At 41.8% G+C, this 21,133-nt stretch overlaps 3 protein-coding genes across 3 annotated transcripts; 2 read left to right on the top strand and 1 right to left on the bottom strand.

Moving 5' to 3' along the window:
- Positions 1-49: 49 nt before the first annotated feature.
- LOC144535506 (endophilin-B1-like) lies at positions 50-6,107 on the top strand. The gene is made up of 10 exons (XM_078278027.1): positions 50-1,081; positions 1,302-1,443; positions 2,554-2,682; positions 2,828-2,961; positions 3,152-3,244; positions 3,401-3,484; positions 3,589-3,612; positions 3,878-3,967; positions 4,367-4,467; positions 5,028-6,107. The coding sequence occupies exons 1-10, from the start codon at positions 1,025-1,027 to the stop codon at positions 5,635-5,637; spliced, it is 1,464 nt and encodes a 487-aa protein (XP_078134153.1). The 5' UTR covers positions 50-1,024; the 3' UTR covers positions 5,638-6,107.
- Positions 6,108-11,608: 5,501 nt separating this feature from the next.
- On the top strand, positions 11,609-13,077 carry LOC144535082 (pentraxin-related protein PTX3-like). Its single transcript, XM_078277353.1, has 2 exons — positions 11,609-11,850; positions 12,259-13,077. Exons 1-2 carry the CDS (start codon positions 11,715-11,717, stop codon positions 12,864-12,866), a joined length of 744 nt encoding a protein of 247 aa, XP_078133479.1. The 5' UTR covers positions 11,609-11,714; the 3' UTR covers positions 12,867-13,077.
- A 2,111-nt stretch (positions 13,078-15,188) lies between these two features.
- On the bottom strand, positions 15,189-20,485 carry slc35g2a (solute carrier family 35 member G2a). Its single transcript, XM_078277374.1, has 2 exons — positions 20,222-20,485; positions 15,189-16,778 (listed from the first exon to the last, which is right to left on the bottom strand). The coding sequence occupies exon 2, from the start codon at positions 16,750-16,752 to the stop codon at positions 15,397-15,399; it is 1,356 nt and encodes a 451-aa protein (XP_078133500.1). The 5' UTR covers positions 16,753-16,778; positions 20,222-20,485; the 3' UTR covers positions 15,189-15,396.
- Between the last annotated feature and the right edge of the window lie 648 nt (positions 20,486-21,133).

Here is a 21,133-nt window from a genome sequence, read left to right as displayed (position 1 = left end):
AAATTAGAGCAAAGTGTTTCCTCCTGAAAGCCTTAGAGGCTGAAAAAGACTGGGTGAGGATAGTAGTATGATGGCAGTGGTTTGCAATTTCTTTAAGTGAGCAAGATTTTTGTTGTCTAGTCATGAGTTCAGACACTCAAAAGGTCACTGTATTTTTTGTCATTACTTTTCTCATATTTGTCAACGCTTGGCTGCTGTTTCAGCTTTCTTTTGGATAGAAGTCTTTTTTTTAAGAGCTTTCCAAACAGCACTGGATATGGGGCATTTTTGAGGATGTCAACGAGTGACTTTTGTATTTTTATACTATGGCAACATCATTTTTGCACGACTGTGCTGGAGAGTATCTAAAATAGATTGCATATGTGCAGTTTATTTTCTAAATGTTGTTGGCGTAGGCGTGTAGAGATTATACTTTTATTCTGAAAGTCAAAACCGGAAGTCCCGGGCACTCTTCTTGCTATGTCAGATTTTCTGTTTTTTACCCAGTTTAAAACCGCTGTTAAAGTCTTAACATTCCACTTTAAACTGCTAGCTAGTTTGCTGTGAAACGGATGGGTATTTAAAAATAATTCAGACGACACACTGCGGTGAATCTACCGTTTAAAGCAGCAAATTAAAAGTCCTAAACGGAGATAACGGTGCACATAAATACACCACAGAGTCGGACACCAACGCCTGTTTGTGTACTGGGAATCGGCAGCGGTTACGACCAAAACCAAGCTGTAGCTAAACCAGTAACGTTTGCAAACAGCCAACTTGTCAGAGGAAGCCTTCAGCATGGCTGGGTGGATAAACTGACAACAACACACGCAGGTGCTTGCACTTGCGTTGTTTTCGTCTTCGTGTGCTCGGCGTAATCTGGCTGACAGAGTGGTGGTGGTTGGTTGAGGCCATGGCTAGGTCAGCTGGCTGTTGCTGTTGTTCACTGGGCTTTTTATAGCTAACGGTATCTTAGCTAGTCCTGCGGGACCGTTAACGTTCTGCTGGGCCACCGAGGACAGCGCGCGACCTTGGGGACGTTGTCATGGATTTGACGCGGTTGGCTGTGGATGCTGGTCAGTTCATCAACCGGGCTGTTCAGGTAAAAAAGTCGAGCATTGACTAGTAAATAAATAAACTGCTTGTGGTCGCGCTTTATTGTTATTAAAACACTTCTGAGACATTAATATCACCCTATATGACGGTGTTGAAATGCATATACCGTTAGCACAATAAAACTGTAAAATAAAAAATGCGTATGCTGTTAGTTCGACCAATCTTTCTTGTTTTAAGTGGCTTTGTTATTCTTTATTCCGCCCTAGTACACGGAGGAGAGTCTTGGCCATGCGGACAAGACAGAGTTGGACCCCGGGTTAGAGGAGCTCTTGTCCCGGGCAGACGCCACCAAGACCTGCACAGACAAAATAATCTCCCAGACTGAGGTTTTACTTCAGCCCAATTCGGGTGAGAGATTGTAAATTGTTTATTTATTCGTATTTATTTAAATTCTCTGTGGGACCTGAGAGTTCTAATATGTTTTGAATTCAGACGATGATGATTAATTAATTAAGTCAATTGCACTGACCTTTTAAAAATAATACTTGCTTTACGTTACCTTACATCCCTGATATTTTGGCAAAAAGCCTGTTTTATTGTAGATAAATAATCTACAGTGTGTATACTAATTTAAAGGCGTTGGTGGATGCTGTAATTTCAAGTGTTCATATGAACAACACAAAATAGAGTATGTTGTACTGTACATGTAGATCATTAACTGGCCAAACATTTTGTCTTGATAAACACACCCATCGTCATGTTTGCACCAAACCACAACCAGCTGTAGACATGCAGTATTTTCAACAAGTGGGCACTAGCCATTATGGTCAGCATAACTGAATGATGACTAGGCTCTTTATGTCTAGTGCCCAATTGATCTCTGTTTGCCCACCTACAGTAGATACATCTCCCATGTGCTCTTCTGTTTGCTTTGACTGTCTGTAAATGGCCTTTTCAGATGAATAGGGATGGTTATACTTTTGTCTTTTTGATCAAATTCCCTCAGCAAATGGAATTAAGAGTGGTTGGTCTGTAATCTATCAAATAAGGGGACTATTCAACTGCCTGAAATAATAATCTCATATGTTTACTCAGCATCAGGGATATATTTGCAGAGCGTCTATCGACTAAGGGCTTTTAGTCTCTCTGAAGAATCATTTTTGTTTACCACCTCATGGGATTATGGCAAGGATCAGCAATTTGCAAGCAGCTGCCTACTGTTTTGTTTCACATTAGTTTACACAATATCAGTTTGCCTGTCCTACTAGAATATGGTATCAAATACATGCAGGAGGTTAAGTAACATTTCATTCAACATGCCAATGTCCTTTGGAGTATCCTGACACCTGTTTTGACACCCATTTTAAGGTTAACCTGTGTTTTGTGAGGTAATTGTTTGTGTGCTCAGGTCAGACATTAAGACGTTATTTGCATTAGCCCAATGGCAAAATAAATTTTTAGAAGATGTTCAAAGACAACATTAAACCTGAATTGAGCTCTGTGATCCCTGATGAACAGGAGCGCGGTTAGAGGACCGGCTATATGAGCATCTGGATTGGAGCGTCCCCCCTCGTCCTCGTGCTCATGAATTACTTGGAGACCAAATGATCCAGGCTGGGATGGAAATGGGGTCCAACACACCCTATGGTATGGTGTGGATAATGTTGATCTGAGTATTGTTGTTTACATCACGTCAGTAAATACTTTGCAGATGCTGGGTAACAAGTATGCACAGTAATAAAAAAATAAAAAAGGAAAAACATATGCAAAAAGCTGTATGTTTTGTGTTCAGGAATTGCACTGCTCAGGTGTGGAGAGGCTCAGAAGCAGCTTGGCGAGGCAGAGAGGAAGTTTGTCCAAAGCACTAACATCCACTTTCTCACCCCTCTGAGGAGTTTCACTGAGGGGGAATACAGAGCCATGCAGGTAACACACACACACACACACACACACACACACACACACACCCCATCACCGTTGTGATTATGGCACTTAATTGTATGTTTCAGATGTCACATTGTCAGTAATTGCTTCTCTAATCTCTTTCTTTGTTCTCATGCTCATTTTATATATAGTATATCTAATATGTTTCTTAAAAAAGTGTGTGCATTCATAGGATGAGCGCAAGATGTTGGTGAATAAGCGTTTGGACTTGGACATAGCTAAGACCAGACTGAGAAAAGCCCACGACGCCGACCAAGAAGGCAGAGTGAGTTACAATGTCTTGACTTTCACCTACATGGAAACATAGCCTTTAAATACATTTACCATACATGGATCAATCCAAAAACACACCAAAATAATGTTCCATCTCAAAGTACATATAATATCTTCTCATTCCACAATTATGCGTTCTCTTTGTCAGAACCTGAATGCGAACCCCCTGGAAGACGACTACCTGTCCCACGTCTCTTTCATGTTCAGCTTCCTGCGCGTTAAATGGCTAAAGGTCAGTGACACTACAGGGACACGAACACTGACAGGCACAGTTGAACTTGCTGTTTGGTCATTGAGTAAGTCACCTGTCCTCCTCTGTCTCTCTCATCCAATCAGATGTGGGCCCAGGAAATCTCTCAGGTGAGTTCATGTTTATCGTTGCATGCACACAGGATCTGATATAAATATTCTTCATGCTGTAATAGAGGGAGACTGTTTTAACACTGCCAGCAGTTATGGTCCTGTTAGAACTGTAATAGTTTTCTTTCTATTGTTCATTTCATTGCTCATTTAGACTTATTTTAGACTTTTTACTTAAGCCCTTCTGGGATTTGGTTTTTGCTACAAAGCTGAACATAATTAGAAAAACCATAAAATATTTGTGCGTGTGGGTGTGTGCGTGTAGGCAGAAATGGAGCAGAGGATCTGTCAGAGTCTTTTCGATCGACAGTCAGAAATCACAAGACAAGTTGTGGAAGGAATCAGCAACACTCATGTATGTGCACACAAACGCACACATATCTCTCAAGCTTGTTTGGTGTGTGTATTTTTGTATCGGTAGGTTTTCTTACTTTGCAACAGTTGTAACATGAACTGTATACACATACACACATACAAATACCCAATGTCCTGCAAAACAATATATTGTTTACTGTTTTAAAAAACAAATAAATGCAATAAATCTTTCATTCAGTATATCCTCAAATGGAGAGAATCCAATATGTAAAAAAATTAATTTGATCAATAAAGGATGCAAATTGTTTTTTTGTTTTTTAGTTTCTACTATTAAAATTAGTAAACTATGTTGTTTCAGCTGTCTGTTTTATGTGTCTTGCATTATGTTTTATGTTAAAAAATATATATATATATTATTTATTTATTTATTTATTTTCAGACCAACCACATGCGGAGCCTGACTGACTTTGTGGAGGCTCAGGCTTGTTATTTCGACCAGTGCAACCAACAGGCTCAGAAGCTTCAGAAGCAGCTGGCCAGGTCTGTATGTGTTTTACAACACCTAAAGACTAAATCTTTATAGTACTAAAATAATGCATGAAAGTCCTTCATTGTTTCCTTATGCTTTATGGATATCTGAAGTGAATTGAATTTATTCACACAGTGCTACCAAATTACAATTGCTGTCCACTGAAAACCATGTACCACCAATTATGGTGATTTTGATCAAGTGTTCCTTTATGGGTTGAGAAAATAATTCTACTATTAATCTATATAAAATGAAATTGGGTTTTCACATTTTCACAGGACACTGACAAAATGCACTTTCAATGTGCTTTCATTAAGATCACAGGCTTTTTATGTGTTTGCTCAGGAAAAAAGAAAAATAGTTTAAAACACTAAATTCAGAAGCCAAATATCACTCCAAAAATGTGTGTAGTACAACATGTGATCCAATCCATTTTTAATTCAAATCTATAACCCAGTTGGCCAATGAACTCTGGTCTCACAAAGAACATAAGAGAGTATTGAGAATAATTTTTAAAGCAAATAATGTTTTTCACATTAACAACTTGGTTATGATTTTATTTCCCCTGCAGCATTCCAGCAGTCCTCTGCTCCAATAACTGGCAGTCAGCTATTAGTAATGAAGTGAATCAGCCGTCCACACTCAACCATGTAGCCAACGGGTTAAATCAGGTCACTCCAATTCCCATAGTCGTCCACCAAGTTCCAGACTTCAACCAGGATTCATGGACTGCAAATCCACCAGCCGCAACTGAAAAAACAAAAGATTCCTCTGTAACCACACAGCCAAATAATAATAACAACAACAACTTATTTTCTGATGGCCAGGCAACCAGCCACTGTTTAGCGGTCAACCAAGCATTGGATATGTCAAATTCGGACAGTAACCAAACAGATCAGATGTCAGCAGTTAGCATAACAGCAAGCCCAGGAACCAACGGAGCAACAGCTGCAAAAACCAATGGTGCAGGTAGTCTGACGACAACAGTTTCCCCACCTTCTGAACTCAGCGGAACCTCAAATGAGTCTCAGACAGCAAATGCAGTAGCTAGTGAGACCACAACAACCGATGACATAACTATAGAGACTTTGACAACCAGTGGCATGGCTGCTGAGCCCCAAACAACCAATGAAACCGCAAGCGTGCTGCCCACTATTAACGGAGAAGATGCCCAGGAGTGATGAACAATCAGTCAGGATATAGCTCAGTAGCTGGGACTTACTTTGCTTGGAGATTTAGCTGATTTAGATCAGTGTAGCGAGAATATAGACTGCATTATAAAGGAACAGATACACAACATTATAATGTGGTACGGTAAATGTAAAAAAAAAAACTTGAATTAATCCCATAGCGAAAATAATGTGAAGTGATTGTGAAAGTGCTTATTTTTCTAAACGTGATATAGTGCTACAATAAGTTTAGCTTTTAACCATATTCATATATTATTCATGTCATATGAAAATCACTGCTAAGTATCAGTCCTCACTTGTGGCAATGGATGTAATGTCTACTCTGTAATATATCCTGACAGACTGAAAGTTCTTTTCAGTGTGTGAAACTAAATCTTTAGTTTTTACTTTTAGCTAATGAGAGAACTGATGAAGCTTTGTGCCAAGTATTTCTTTGTAAAATCGTACTGTGAAAACATCAATTCATGTGCGAGAGTCTCACTGTTTGTGTCCCCCCTCCTCCTTAAATCTGTTGCACCTGTGTGTGTGTGTGTGTGTGTGTGTGTGTGTGTGTGTGTGTGTGTGTGTGTGTGTGTGTGTGTGTGTGTGTGTGTGTGTGTGTGTGTGTGTGTGTGTGTGTGTGTGTAAACATGTTACTTACATGTGTTGGGGAGTCCAACAAGGTGCCAAAACACCAAGCTGAACAGGACCTTTATGCTATAGCATGGTATAAAATATGTTTCCTCATACACGCTCTGGGTGTTTCCCCCTCTACACAGTCAAATCACACACTCACTTTTACCCTTTCACCCATAGACTGTATGCTTTCACCCTATTAAGTCATCCACTAGGTGAAATGGGTATAAGTTTTCAAATCCAGATGTTGGTAATTTTCTTCGTGAGGGCAGACCTGCTCTACTGTGGTGTGGGTCCACTCTGGGGACCCTGGATGGAAACACACATTAATATAGCACTGACCCTACTGATGTAATCGCCAACTATCTCTATGCTCTGTGCTTTTGTCCCAATATGTTTGTGTGTGCGTGTGGGTGTGCGTGGTTGATGGCCACTCTTGACTTGTGTTACTGAAAGTTGAGGTCATTTTCCATATGAAAACATGTTACTTACATGTGTTGGGGAGTCCGACAAGGTGCCGAAACACCAAGCTGAACAGGACCTTTATGCTATAGCATGGTATAAAATATGTTTCCTCATACACGCTCTGGGTGTTTCCCCCTCTACACAGTCAAATCACACACTCACTTTTACCCTTTCACACATAGACTGTATGTTTTCACCCTATTAAGTCATCCACTAGGTGAAATGGGTATAAGTTTCCTAATCCAGATGTTGGTCATTTTCTTTGTGAGGGCAGACCTGCTCTACTGTGGTGTGGGTCCACTCTGGGGACCCTGGATGGAAACACACATTAATAAATATAATAATAATATAGCACTGACCCTACTGATGTAATCGCCAACTAGCTCTATGCTCTATGCTCTGTGTGTGTGTGTGTGTGTGTGTGTGTGTGTGTGGCTACACTCTTCACACTTCTAGTTGCTGCCAGTTTTCAGCTACATTGAGCTGATGTCAGTGTGAGGTTTGATTCAAGTGAAGATGTGGAAATAAATGTGTAATGTCAATCCAAATCAAGTGTGGATCTTTGTTCTCCAGTCAATGTGTTTCTGTTATTTTCCCGTTAAAATCTGCTGCTTGCCGTTCGCTACTTTCTCATATAATTTACACACACACACACACACACACAGAAACAATCATTTCCAGGTCGAGGTCTTGATCAGACTTCCCAGGCCAAGTCTAGTAATATTTGAATCTTGCAGTTAAGCTTAGCTTGCTCTTCTGATTGCAGTTTTCTTAATTGTATTAATGGATAATGAGTTCTGGTGGTGTGTGACATTTATCTCAACCTCAATGCTCACATAGTGAAATACTACTCCATAAAACACTGACGAAAGTGTGTGTTTGTCATGTATTTTGCATTCATCTCATTCCTGTCTGAGGCCTCCCGTCAAATAAGATCGATCAAACGCAGGTTATGTGATATTGATCCGAGTACAGTCGGGAGGCCCGTGGTTAAATAATACCATAAACACTTCTAACACGCCACTAGATCAGCTCTACATTTTAGAGGGGCCTTACAGTAGGCACTGCCAGTTCTTAAATATTAACTGGTGTTTTGTTCCTGTAACTTTCCTCTGACTCAGCCAAACGAGAATAGATTCATCTCGATCTGTCCCTAGCTGATCATGAGTGCATTTCCACCACACTGATGCAGCAAGTCCGTGCTATTTTCCAAATTGTTTTTTTTTTAATCATTTCCGGTATGCATCCTGTCTGTCAGCTGAGACTGCTCTCTTTCTGGTCTTCTTGTGATGGTCTGTTAATGTGTGATACAGGAAGGAAGAGGAAGCTGAAATTATGTTTTGAAGATTTGGTTGACATGAGTGAGTTATGCGAGGGAGATGTGGCTGACAGCAGCACAGAAAAATACAGACAAAACATACAAAACCAGGCAACAGATAAATGGATGCCAAAAACATATAGTAATAGTGAAATAAAGCTAATAATTGGCCTAGAACAGCCACAGTTAATACTGGAGTAATTTACACTACACTGATTTTGCATTCTGCCAGAAATATCAGGTCTATCAGATTGTATTCCTTTCAAGTGGCTGGAGCAGTAAATATGAAGGCTTTCTTTCCCATCTCTGTCCATACATTAGTGATGGACGTGATCTGAGATAATGATTACAATGTGAAATTTGCAGAAATGTGGTGGCAATTTGCTCAGATTTGCCTTATAAATGGTAAACACTCTAAATACAGTCAATTTATGGAGAGAGATGGACAGCTAATGGGAATAGAAAGAACTAAGATGTGTGAATGGTTTTGATTTAGTCACAAATCGCAAATCACTTCAATGTTGGACATGTGGAGACACTGATCTATTCATATACAACAAATCACTAAAATTAAGAACCAGTAAAAATGTGGTGAATGAAATACATTTTTCAAACCAAATACCTTGATATTTGTAACAAGTAACTTTTATTGTCTTCCCCTGAACTGTAACAATGTTCACAATGTCAATAGACTTCCTTCTAGCATTTTAAAACATCATCTTAGATGTATCTGCATTCAGCACAAGTTTGAGTTGTGCAAAGTAAAGGCGGACATTATGAAGCGCATCTGGGCGAGAAGATCCCCAGGTATACAAAACATAATCTGCATAATGAGGAGTATTAATTCCATGTGTATTAACACTTAGATCATTTATGTAAAGAGAAAATAAAAGCGGGCCAAGCACAGAGTCCTGAGGTACTCCCTTTAGTGCAGTAAGCCAGTTTGAACAGTGCCCATTGACTTTGACACATTAAGTCCTACCTGAGAGATAATCACTAAACTAGCAGGACATGGTCCAGAGTTTAAAAGTTTTTTTTAGATCAGATATCTATTATTTTGACTCGTAACTGTGTCATCCACTGCACTGTTTTTAGTAAAATGTTAAGCTATAACATAACCATGAATGAATAGACTCTTTTCTAACATCATTAGACACTAAAAGTTGTCTGTCTTACAACAGCTCTATTGCTTTACAGTATACTGTATTTTAATTATATCTCCATGGTTTCCTCCCTTCCTCTTTCTACATATTGGGGATAAAAAAGGGATACACCCAGTTCTCATTAAACTAGCCTGTGTTGGCTGACTTTGCTGTGTTAGTACTGTATGCGGTTTATTCACCAAAAAAGTCCTGTTGCTGTTTTACATCAGCTGTTTTTAGCCAGTGAAGTTCTACTGACAACACCCACTGTCACAGTTTCGCTTGCATATCTGGTTCCGTCTGGACAAACCAGACGACAGGATTTGTTCTCATGTAATTCTCTTTGGTCTTAATAATTAGAAGACATACTGTCCTTGTCTGTCTCTCTGTCTTTTTCCTTTCCATCTTTCTCACTCTGCCATGTTTTTGCCAATCCTTCATCAATCATCACTCATCCTCTTCACTGCCAGCTGGGAGAGTTGTGTGACAGCTAAACTGTAGGTCTGGTGTGCCGGTGGGGGTGGTAAATAGCGTCTGGTGGCTGCTGATAAATGTAGCTCCTCTTTTTTGGAGTCATGATGACCTAAATAGAAAGATGACCTATAGAGAAAAAAATGCTTGAGATGGGCACCAATGAGGACAAGATGAGAACACCAACTGTTTCTGACATGCATCCACTGAATTTTATTTCCACCTGCAAGTTTGACATGTGAATTTATTGCTTTCCTGAAGGGATCCTAATTATTGCATTTTATGGAAATTGGCTAGGGAAATGCACACACTCATGCCCACAGTGAAGTATTTTTGCTGCAATGAGAAAAGGAAAATGTATATACATTTCCGGTGTCCCTCTGTACCTTTCATCACCAACCTTTCAATCACTTTTTCTCTCTAACTCTTTCTGTCCATCTCTTCCTCTGCAGGTTTCTCTTTTCCTGAGATAAACCTGCCAGCGTCCACCCCATTTAGTCCCTCTGCTACAATTAGAATCTGCAGATATGCTGACATCTGCAGGGTGAGCTCAGTCTAGAGGTCTGCAGAGAGTAGAAAGGTCACGGCTTTTCCTCTAACCTTGACATGTCCTAATTCTGCTGCTTAACCCCAACACCTGTTGATCAGAGCCCTCTGTCTATAACAATAAAGTCATGTGGCCTTGCTAAGAGACCAATAATTCCTAATTCTTCCTCACAGAATGTATAATCGACAAGGTAACCAAGCAACAAAATACAATCACAGCCAGAAAGTAAATTTTACAGTGTTGCTTAGCAACACAATTTAATTTCAAGTGGTTAACGCATACTCATTGCAAGCTTAAAATATAATCCAGACTGCAGTGTTGCAATTTATTTTGGTTAAGTGATTTGGTGTTGATGCACTGAGCAGGGAGTGACTCTGACTCATCAGTAAAAAGGTCGGAAAGGCACACAGACGTAAAGAGGGTGTGTGGATTGAAATAGCTGTAAACTGTGACTGTAGAGGACATTTAACAATGAAGCTCACAACGATGGTATGCTTCTTCCGATGACAAAAACGGACCTATATTTGGAGGAATCGTTAGATTTTGGCCATTGATTATTAAAAAGCTAATTTTAAAGAAGTTAAATTCCTATTTTTTGTACATACTGTGTTTCTATATTATACATAACTGTATATTTGTTCTATCCAAGTATAGTATACTTTACTATAGTACTATACTATAATATAATTAAACTACTGAAGTCTTTTTCTTCCATGCTGTATTCATTTTAAGTGTTTATTCTGTGTGATTTCTTTGTCTTATTTATACAATTTCTATTTGTGTAGCATAACTGCATAGTAATTGTGCAATCACATATTGTATAATAACAATAAAACTGAACCTTGACAGATTTTAAAGCTCAAAGATTTAATGATATAGAAACCAAACATATTACAAACCTAAGTGAAGCTGGAATAGGTTTTTCATTTGTCTGGTAGGGATTTAATGCTGAACAGCAGCCATAAGTGACAATTACGGGATAATGCTAAATGCTTTTAGAAGTGTAGAAGAGTCGTTAATTCAGCAAACTGACCCAGTTATGTCCATCATACAGCAATAGCTATCTAAAATGTGCTACCTTTTAGCTAACATTAGCCACCAAATGCTACTGGTCATACCAGACCAAGTAATGCTGTTCAGTAGCAGGAGATGGCTATTTCTACTTTCAAATGTTACAAAATCTTCCTTTAAAGACAGTTCTTGCATTTAGACTGTGGTGGCTCTTCCTTTCTCCCCGTTGCACTTTTCTCATAATGGTCCTATTTCCCACTCAGTTTGACTTATGACATGTTACCTTCACTGAAGCATTACTCACCCAACCTCCACAGCACCCCCACCTCTGTCCCACCCTCCTTAACTTCCCTCCTTCCGCTGTGCTGAGTTTATAAGTCAGAACCCGCAACAGTTGGCTCAGTGCGAAGAGCTTTAGGCCTACATATAGTGAAGGGGGAGCAACTGGAAAACTTACACATCTGATATAGATACTCGTGAGATCTTTAAAAGCTTCATCATGCATGTGTTCAGGATCTGGCGTGTGCTGTGTGTGCTTGGCTTAGTGGGTGCATCCTTGTGTGTGAATGAGGTTGAGTATGAAGGGAACTACGCAGACAACTATGACAACGAGATATCTCAGGACCAGCAGGAGGGTGAGTTTTGTTTATTTGTCCTTTTGTCTTTTTTGTTCACTGCTTGTTTGAACAGATGGCCTATTGTAAGAATTTCCAAGAATTTGTCCTCAGCTGCTATGCCTGATTTCATTAAGCAAATAATTATATTAGTGATTGAGAATTCATCAACACTTTTCAAGGGTCTATTCTTGGTCCACTTCTATTCTCTCTATGCATAACAAGCGTAAATTTGCAATAGCTGCCACCACTGCGTCGCGTCGCGTTCATGAATTCACACACACAACCTCACAAACACTTGGCCTCCTAGGGAAAAACTGTGGCCACCAAAAAATATTATGGTTATATTTGGTTGATTATAATGTAAGCAACTTTTCAACTGACTATGCGACTGTATAACTGATGCATCCCTGTGGTTGTTATCTCCAGGGCGAACTCCAACCCCACCATGCCAGGCTGCAGATTTCTCTCCCTGGGACAAGCTTTTCATCACTCTGGAGGACTCCAACATGAGGCAGAACATGCTCCTGGAGTCTCTGGAGCAATGCTGTGGAGGAATGGTCTCTCTCAGGACCCAGGTGGACAAGCTGGTTAAGGGGACATGCCAGCAGTGTCTACCCAGGCTGGAGTCAGCGTGCAGAGCACAAGCCGACCAGGCAAGTGTCAGGCTGCAACAAGGCTTGCTGGAGCTCCGGGAGGAGGAAGCAGCGAGGGAGAGGAGGTTAAACGCTACCTTGCACCAGCTTCTGCACAGTGGCAATGAGGGGAACGCCCGGCTGAAGCAGCTGGAGGAAGGTAGAGGCAGGATGGGGCACCAACCAACACCAAGACCTGGAGGATTAGGGGCAGCATTTGGCTCGGGGATGAATCCATTTACATCTGGCCTAAAGGAGCAGGAAGTGACTTTACCGCTGGACATAGACACAATGGAAAGGGCCCTGGTTGCCGTAGCAACAGAACTGCAGAAGGTTCACCTGCAGCTGAGCAGAGTGATAGAGCAGGCAGCAACACTGAGGAAGGACAGAGGAGACACATAATTTGCCCAAAGGGAAAAAATAATAAAAGATTGTCTGGGCACAATCCAGTGATAATGATTTTTACACTTACTCAGTTCATAATGTTGTTTTTAAGGGGCCCTTTTTAAAATTTAAATGTGTGAGCTTGTTTTTGTCTGGTGACAATGAATTTAAATGTACCATGAATGTTGTGGGTTTTACTATAATGAATAAAAACTAATGAAACAGCCCAATCAGTCTCATGGAAAGGTTTCCTCCCTCCTCCCACACAGTAATCAACTAATTTTTAGAGCCACACTTATATGTTTATGCACATGCCTACGCTTTCATTTCGGTGCATGTGTTTTATCCCTTCCTTCACGTGCCAGCGCCACCTCAATGTTTGTGTAGTTTGTGGTGTTGTCTGCAGATACCGACAACCACAAGGTTTTGGATTGTGTTCGGTTCTGGGCAGGTCTCTCCCTCTCATTAGCTGCTTTAAGAGTGTCTGAATGCTAAGAGGCCACGACTTATGATGCTCAGAGTCTTTAGGATTTATGAAACTCTGCCAGAGCTATTACACTGCTGCCCATCCCTCCTGCAGCTGCACAGAGACAAACACGCATGCGTTCACAGTTATTAACCACACAATGGATGGTGTTAACTGGAAGTAGTTTCTGTGTATTTAACAGTTTATGTATGATGGTCCCAGAAGATGTCTTCATTCATTGATGAAGTATTGTTTTGTGGAGTTTATAGAGCTAGAGAGGAACTTGGGTAAATGAGAAAGCAGAAAGAGGGAGCAAGAGAGTGAAATGAAAACTGAGAATGAAGAGGGAAAAATCTGTGACGGAAGAAGTAAAAGCAGCAATACCACAATGTAAAAATACTCCATTACAAGTATTATCAGCAAAATGTATCAAAAGCAAAAGTACTTATTATGCAGCAGAAAAACCCCAGTCAGTGGTATGCTATTATATATTATTTCATAATTATTACTGATGTGTTAGCCTGTTAGCAGCATTTTAATAATGTAGCTGATCAAGAAAGGGCTCATTTGAAAATATTTATATATATTTAGGTAGTTCAATCTATAACAAAACATCATACTTTATAAACTGGTCCCAGGTTTTGTATGTCAAATCTTAACCGCTGCCAAATAAATGTAGTAGAGTAAAAAGTACATTATCTTCCTCTAAGATGTAGTACAGTATGCCGTAGCATAAAAATGAAGTATTCAAGTAAAGTGCAAGTACCTAAAGATTGTGTTTCACTAAATGTATCTTGTAGCTTTCCACAACTGGGCAAAACATAGCAACAAAGAACATTTGAACCGTATGTGAGTTTAATTAGGCCAGCCCACTGACATCATATGAGTATTTTCACTAATGAAAGGCTTACAAGCATGAATGCATACTTGTGCCCATTGTGTGTGTGTGTGTGTGTGTGTGTGTGTGTGTGTGTTTGTGTGTCCCTTTCCTTATAAATCTGCAACTGGATGGAGAATTACAGGCGAGATCTGAAGTTTTTTTCTAGCCTTTTTCTTTGATGTCACAAATAACAACATAACGATAGTAGTTATATCTCATTTTGTACTACATCTGTTTTATCATGGTATCCAGCATGCACGGAAACACATGCACACATTCACACACTGTTCTCTTCAATGTGGGGGCAATTGTGTTTATTAAAAGTCTCCATCTGTGCAGTGTAGGTGGATTTGAGTGAATGGAAGCTCTGTCATCTCGTGTTATGTTGGCGCTTCATTCATTTTTATCACAGAGAAAAAGGGACAAAGAGGAAAAAAAGGAAAGCAGGAGGCTAATGATGTGGAAAATAGAGGATAGATGCTGACAAAAGAGTGACAGGTATTGATAAGACATAATGACTGTTCTCCACACATAGAACAGTGTTTTTAAGAGCCAGCTGGCCAGACTCGGCACAATACCGAGACACCATCCGCCTTGCTTTCTGCCCTGGCTTCCTTCTCTTTCATCTCTGTTTCGTCATCTGCCACCCCTCTCCTTTCTCTCCTGGTTCTTATCTGTACGCCAATCCCATCATCTTTCCCTCTCTACCCCCATTTATCTTCCTCTAATTGTGTGTCTCGCTCCTCTTTCTTGCCGCGTATCTCCTTTTTTTTACTCTCTCTCGCCAGCAGCAAAATAGATGGCTTCAATTCTTGGCCAACCCTCAGCTGGCTGTTTAAAGTGACTGACATTACACTCTTGTGAAATGTACCCAATATATAAGCATATGCACACACACACACACACACACACACACACACACACACACACACACACACACACACACACACAAGGGAGGTGAGATACTGATTGCAAGTGGCTTCAGGAATGCATTGTATTCATCCGAGAGATTTTAATGTCACACCACATAGTCACTATAACAGACAACACAATATTGGCACTTTCTCAAAAGCAAAGAGGACAATACAAAATAGATAAAGCTCCAGTAAACATTTAGCAGTCTCTTATGTACACTGAAACCAATCTTGTGGAGGAGGGAGTGAGGGTAAGACAAGGAGGTGTGAAGAGGAGAGAAGAGATGTCTATTTGATGGGTGAGTCCAGAATCTCCTCATACTCCTCCCTTTGGCGCCGGCCTCCCCCACGAGCGGGTAGCAGCTTCATCGCCACCAGCCAACCAACGCTCAGTACGACCATCACGTTCCCGACGACCTCCGGCGCAGTGGGAGCCAACGGCAGCACTGCCAGATGCAGCAGCATGGCGACAGGTACCTCCAGGCTCTGAGAGGCAGAGACCAGAGCCGGGTGGAGTCGGGTTAGAGCGTGCGTCATCCCCAGAAAGGCTGCTACAGAGCAGGCAACCAGGCCCAGCACCAGGCCCCAGGCTGGGACACTCATAGGCAAGGACCAGCCCTCCTGGAGCAGAGCCAAGGAGGCTGGGGCCAGCAGGCAGCCTGTCCAGCTTACTGTGAACAAAGCTGTGCCCACTCCCACCCTCTCCTTTAAGGAACGATACCCAACCAGCGCCAGAGCCATCCACAGCCCTGCAAGAGCCGAAAGAGACCAGCCGAACGCACCCCTCCAGAACACAACCGGGTCAGTTGGTGAATCTGAGTTGCTCTCGTCTGCTGTGGGAAGTAACACAAGCCCCAAACCACACAGCCCTGCAGCCATGCTGATCCCATCAGCCAATCCCAGCCTTTCTTCCAGGAGCAAGAAGGCCAGGGTTGCTGATAGCGCTGTGGTTGCCAGGCGCCAGGTTGTTGTGGCGTTTCCAGGAGAGGCAAAGCTTAAGGAGGAGTAGGCGCAGCACAGGGAGAGAGAGTAGGCGATGCCGTAACAGAGCAGACGTAGACGGTAGCCCTCCGGTCCAAAAGGGTTCTCCCCCCTGTGCAGTGGTACAGCCACAGAGAGGAGCTGGACTATGGACCGAACCAAGAGCAGAAACAGGGGGCCCAGGCTGAAGCGTTCAGAGGCCAGGCGGGTCAGAACAATCAAACAGCCGTGAGCCAGCGCCACACCGAGCAGCCCCACCCAGGTGAGCCGCGACGCAGACACAGACGCCTCCCCAAAACTGGCCAGCTGTTCTCCTACCCCTTTCCCAGACCCCTTTGCTGCTCTGGCTCCCCCCTCGCTCCCATCTCCTCCCCCAGCAGCCTGAGGTTTGTTAGTCGTGTCCTTGTCTTTGGAGCCAAACAGAGTCAGAGGCCACCTCCGGCTCTCCGTCAGCTGTTTCTTGTCTGACGTCTCCTCCAGGAAGGAGCCAAAGTCCTCAAAAGATGGAGCGTCATCGTAGCCCTCGTCCCCTGGTTGGGGAAAGTGTGTGTGTACTCCAGGTTGAGGGGAGTAAGGGGTGTGCGTGGTGTATTTCGCTGTGACGGTGTGAGGGTGGATCTTTACTCTCTTCTTAGAGCCAGTCAGGAGGTGAGTGGACTCCATTTTAAAGCTTTAATGACGAAAGACACCTGCGACGGAAGAGAAAGGACACTTTTAGAGCCAAATACAAGATACATTTTACACTCTTTACGCAAATCCTCTCTCTGCTTTCTCCCTCACACTGTCCCTCTCAGGGATACCACTTGATATCTCATATATCTTTAATACCTGAGATAATAATAGCAGTGACTCACATCTTCCTATGTGCCCTGCGTGTTTGGCAGAGAATGTTCGTAAGCACTGCCCATCTGAGCAATCACCAGTTTAAGTGTTTTTTCTTCTTTGTGAAGAGAGTTCACATAAAGTTTATATTAGCAGAATCATACAGAACCATAATGCCAGATTAACAACTCTATTATTCCGCCTTTTAAACTTCTTGGTTAAATTACCTTCAAGGGGTGATAGAGATATTTTGCAATGATAGTTATGTAAGCTTCAGTAAGTGCTTCCTGTCTCATTTGTCATACCTTTTATCTCTCTCGGTCTCTAACAATTTCTTTCACCCTCTGCCTCTTTCTCTTCCCATCCCTCACAATGTATTAACAGGGAAAATATAAGCCAGCAAAATAAGAAATATAGAAGTATTTTTCTCAGGTTCTCAGTCTGTCAAAATATTAGATATGTCAGCTTTTACATAAAAAAAAACAGGTATATGAATCCCATGTGCATCCTATGTCTCATCTAATACCTCCTTCTCAACCATGTTCCTCCCCATCCTTTAATTTCTCCATCTCTTTCACTTTTTCCTTCAAGGTCTTGCTTCCCGGATGACTAACTTCTAACAGATGTAGTAATAGCTCTCTGCAGCAGAGTAATATGGCCATGCAGGTGCTGTACAGCACATACCCACTGCTGCATTTCAGGTTGTAAAACACTCCGTCCAGCAGTCCAGTGGTTTCTTTGGGAGTGGGGAATACGTTCCCATGATATCATGTTTATTCATGCGAAGTGCTAAGTTTTGTCCCTGTAGTTGAAAAGTATAACTCAACAGTAATTTGGCTACTTAAACACAGTAAGTGAACCACATATTTACTTGACTTATTAAAGGCCCACCTACAGACTCAATATAAGTGGCAACACAAAATATGTAATTTAGTAACAAGACTGGTCTACAGCCTTGCTATGCTGCTAGACGCTAATGTCAGCATGCTAACAATGTGTACCAAATCTTATGGAAGTCCATTTAAGAGTTGTTGAGACACACTCAAAACCACGAATGTCAATCTCTTGGTGGCACTAGAGGAAAAGTCAGGGCATCATTAAAGTCTTTAGGATGCATTGTTAGGCAACCAAGACTGCCAGTACCAAAGTCTGTGCCAATCCATCTGATAGTTGTTAAGAGATTTGGCCATTCCTATTTCCAGAGCCAAGCTGCCGCTGGCTATAAATCACATGGGCCGAGCGAAATACTTCAATACATGACTAATACTAGTAGTATTTGGACCACAAGGATAACATATCTGATCCCGATATAATTCATTTTCTATACGATATTGATAGGCAGAGGTACATGATAGAGGACATTTTCTGAAAAATCAACCAGTTTATTGATAAAATAACTAGACAACAGGGTCTGTCTGTGGCTTATCTAGCTAATTTAACACCTGACAATCCAAGGTACTTCATCACAATGATGCAAAAATCATATAAAAAAAAGAAACAGTGTTGCCACAAAGCAATCCGGCACATTGATTGTCCCCAATGACTCTCTCGGACGGTTCAATATATCGTCTCTTCATACCACCCAACCCTAACAATTACCATACATGCATGGCAAAAGTTGCATCATATCAGATTACAAGCAGTTTTTCAGTTTTATTATATTTTCCTAGTCTAACTGCAGCAGCAGGCAAAGTAAAAAGCCGGCAGTTTTGGCAGCTCACTGCTGTTTCTCTCATCGTTGGTGGTGCAGTCCTTTTGATTTGGTAGGAGCAGGGGAAGGCTGTGAATTAGTGGCTGGCCAATCGACCTTTACTCTCCCCGGAGATGTCAGCCTGAATTGCCTGTTACAAACAACTAGAAGGGTCATGCTGTGAGTGCTGAGAAGTGTTTCATTTAAAAAAAGAATATAAATAAATTTCTTTGAAAAAATGGGCTTTGAGGAAAATGATAGTATTCAATAACTCATCCTCAAATCACCCCAACTTGAAATTTTGCCCTGCACTAAAATAATGAAGCGTGAATCTGGGTTGAATAAAACGTTTCATGATTTCCCAACTCCAAACTCTGCTGAATAAACTAATAAATAACCACAGTCATGAGTTTGCACCGATGCCGTTTGAGAAGTAATTTACTACCACCGAAGGTTGGATGAAACATGATCTGCTGCTCTGAACAAAAAGCACAAAGAGCATTAGCAGATCAGGATGTTCTAGTCTGACTCTTCTCTTTTCATTCAGTAGTATTTACTGATCTGGATGATGCAGCCTGCATCTGCAATGCTGCTGCTGGTGCTGCCACTGCTGCTGCTCTCAAAACCTTGTTTCACACCTTACACAACCCTAAAGTGAGCCGCTACGAGCCAACATCACACCTGCACAATGTGAGAACCACAGCAGGTAAAGCTCTGATTTTCAGAGAAAAAGGAGGAAATCTGGCATTAAAAAATGTAAACTGAGCACTGTCAACCTGGTGTATTTATATGCATCTTCTAGCCTGCTATATTTTATTTGAAAAGCAATAACATCTTTCATATTAATGCGCCAATCACTTAATGAATGGTACTCCTACACTGTTAATAATTGAACAGCAATATAGCTTATTTATTCAAAGGAAGACTGTTATGTTATATAATGTATCATTTTGGTGGTAAATACATATGTGTGTGTGTGTGTGTGTGTGTTCTTTGCTGAAGGGTCATTGCACGTTCTTATGTAAATCCATGTGTATGTGTGTGTTTAAGTGAGTGGGTGTCTGTGAAGGGGGGTGTTATTTTCAAGGTTATCAAGGTTCCTTGTGCGCCCCTGACGCCAGAGGGTTGACGCGCGCGCACACACACACACGCACACGGGAGGAAAGGGTTGTGCTACATGTGTTGTCGCGTTTAGAGCTCCAATTCATGTTACATCATAAACATGTCACTAGTCCCGACACCCGCCCGCACCAGCAGGGATGATGGTTCGATTCCCGCCCATGTGAGAGGTACATTGTGAGAGGTTTTTAAGCGTCCACCAAACAGCATGTGTGTATGTATGTATGCAGTCTGTGTATATTGTAGCCTACAATGACAGCCCGACCCGTGACCCATGAAGAATTATTGAATGGAGAGAAGCGCGCGCTCGCTCACACTCTACATGCTCCCTCAGATTGACACACACAGCTTAATCAATGAACCCCGACTGAGTCATTAAGCCAATTAGTGCCCTTCTGTATTTTCGTGTGATTGCATAATGTGGTCCATTCAATTAACCAACGGGTGGGTTATTTATAGCCAAATAGGCTATAGTTTAAAATAAAAATTGCCTTAACTCACCTGCTTTCCCGCAAACCAGCGGATCCCGCCGGGTTTAACTTGACTCTCGGTCAGCCTCAGTCATTTACCGAGCATCTCCAAAGCTCCACCAACTCTTCTTGGCCATTTGTTCTTTTGCTACTACCCTCTCTTCCTCTGTCTCCTGCGGCAGTCAATAGTCTCCTCAAGGGCACCGCGACACGCCTCAGCCAGAGCCAGAACCTGCGGTCACCTCACTTCACTCTGCTGGAGCAAATGTGTGTTTTATGGCGACCTGCTGCCCGTCCATCACGCTATAGGCACTGATACAGATGCTCCTCCTCATCTTACCCACAGAGAGAGAGAGAGAGAGAGAGAGAGAGAGAGAGAGAGAGAGAGAGAGAGAGATACGGAGAGACAGAGATACGGAGAGACAGAGAACAAGGGAGGGGGGGGTAATTATAACGTCTGAGCATGCGTGACATCACAACACCAGCTCTGTATCCCCCCTGATCATTGTTAGGCCAATATGTCACCCCACTATATGTGTATGTGTGTGTGTGTGTGTGTGTGTGTGTGTGTGTGTGTGTGTGTGTGTGTGTGTGTGTGTGTGTGTGTGTGTGTGTGTGTGTGTGTGTGTGTGTGTGTGTGTGTGTGTGTGTGTGTGTGGGCATGTGTCCCTTACCTGACTTATATGGGCCATGAGTGTCTTTGTCTCATTACATCCTTTCCTATTGTGTCTGTTGTAAGAATAGAAAAAAAAAAATCTTTTTTTCTCTCTCTTATTTTTTTGTTGTTGGCATCATGCCTTGGTGCTCTCAGCCCCTCAGGGCCCCCAAAAGTCCCAGTTTTAATATTTGTAGTAATTTGATTAATTGCACTTTAGTTTGGGAACATGCACCATTAAGTTACAATATGGGCCTTTAAGTCAGGTTCTGCATTATTACTTAATCT

The sequence above is a fragment of the Sander vitreus genome, chromosome 20, assembly GCF_031162955.1.
Source record: "Sander vitreus isolate 19-12246 chromosome 20, sanVit1, whole genome shotgun sequence".
NCBI lineage: Eukaryota > Metazoa > Chordata > Actinopteri > Perciformes > Percidae > Sander > Sander vitreus.
This window is presented reverse-complemented; position numbering and strand designations above follow the sequence as displayed.

What these genes read in the sequence shown, in the direction of transcription:
- LOC144535506 (XM_078278027.1), top strand. Translation starts at nt 1,025, where the DNA reads ATGGATTTGACGCGGTTGGCTGTGGATGCTGGTCAGTTCATCAACCGG. An exon ending in TCATCAACCGGGCTGTTCAG is followed by an intron (nt 1,082 to 1,301) that starts GTAAAAAAGTCG and finishes ATTCCGCCCTAG; the next exon opens with TACACGGAGGAGAGTCTTGG. An exon ending in AAGGAATCAGCAACACTCAT is followed by an intron (nt 3,968 to 4,366) that starts GTATGTGCACAC and finishes ATTTATTTTCAG; the next exon opens with ACCAACCACATGCGGAGCCT.
- LOC144535082 (XM_078277353.1), top strand. Translation starts at nt 11,715, where the DNA reads ATGCATGTGTTCAGGATCTGGCGTGTGCTGTGTGTGCTTGGCTTAGTG. An exon ending in ATCTCAGGACCAGCAGGAGG is followed by an intron (nt 11,851 to 12,258) that starts GTGAGTTTTGTT and finishes TGTTATCTCCAG; the next exon opens with GGCGAACTCCAACCCCACCA.
- slc35g2a (XM_078277374.1), bottom strand. Translation starts at nt 16,752, where the DNA reads ATGGAGTCCACTCACCTCCTGACTGGCTCTAAGAAGAGAGTAAAGATC.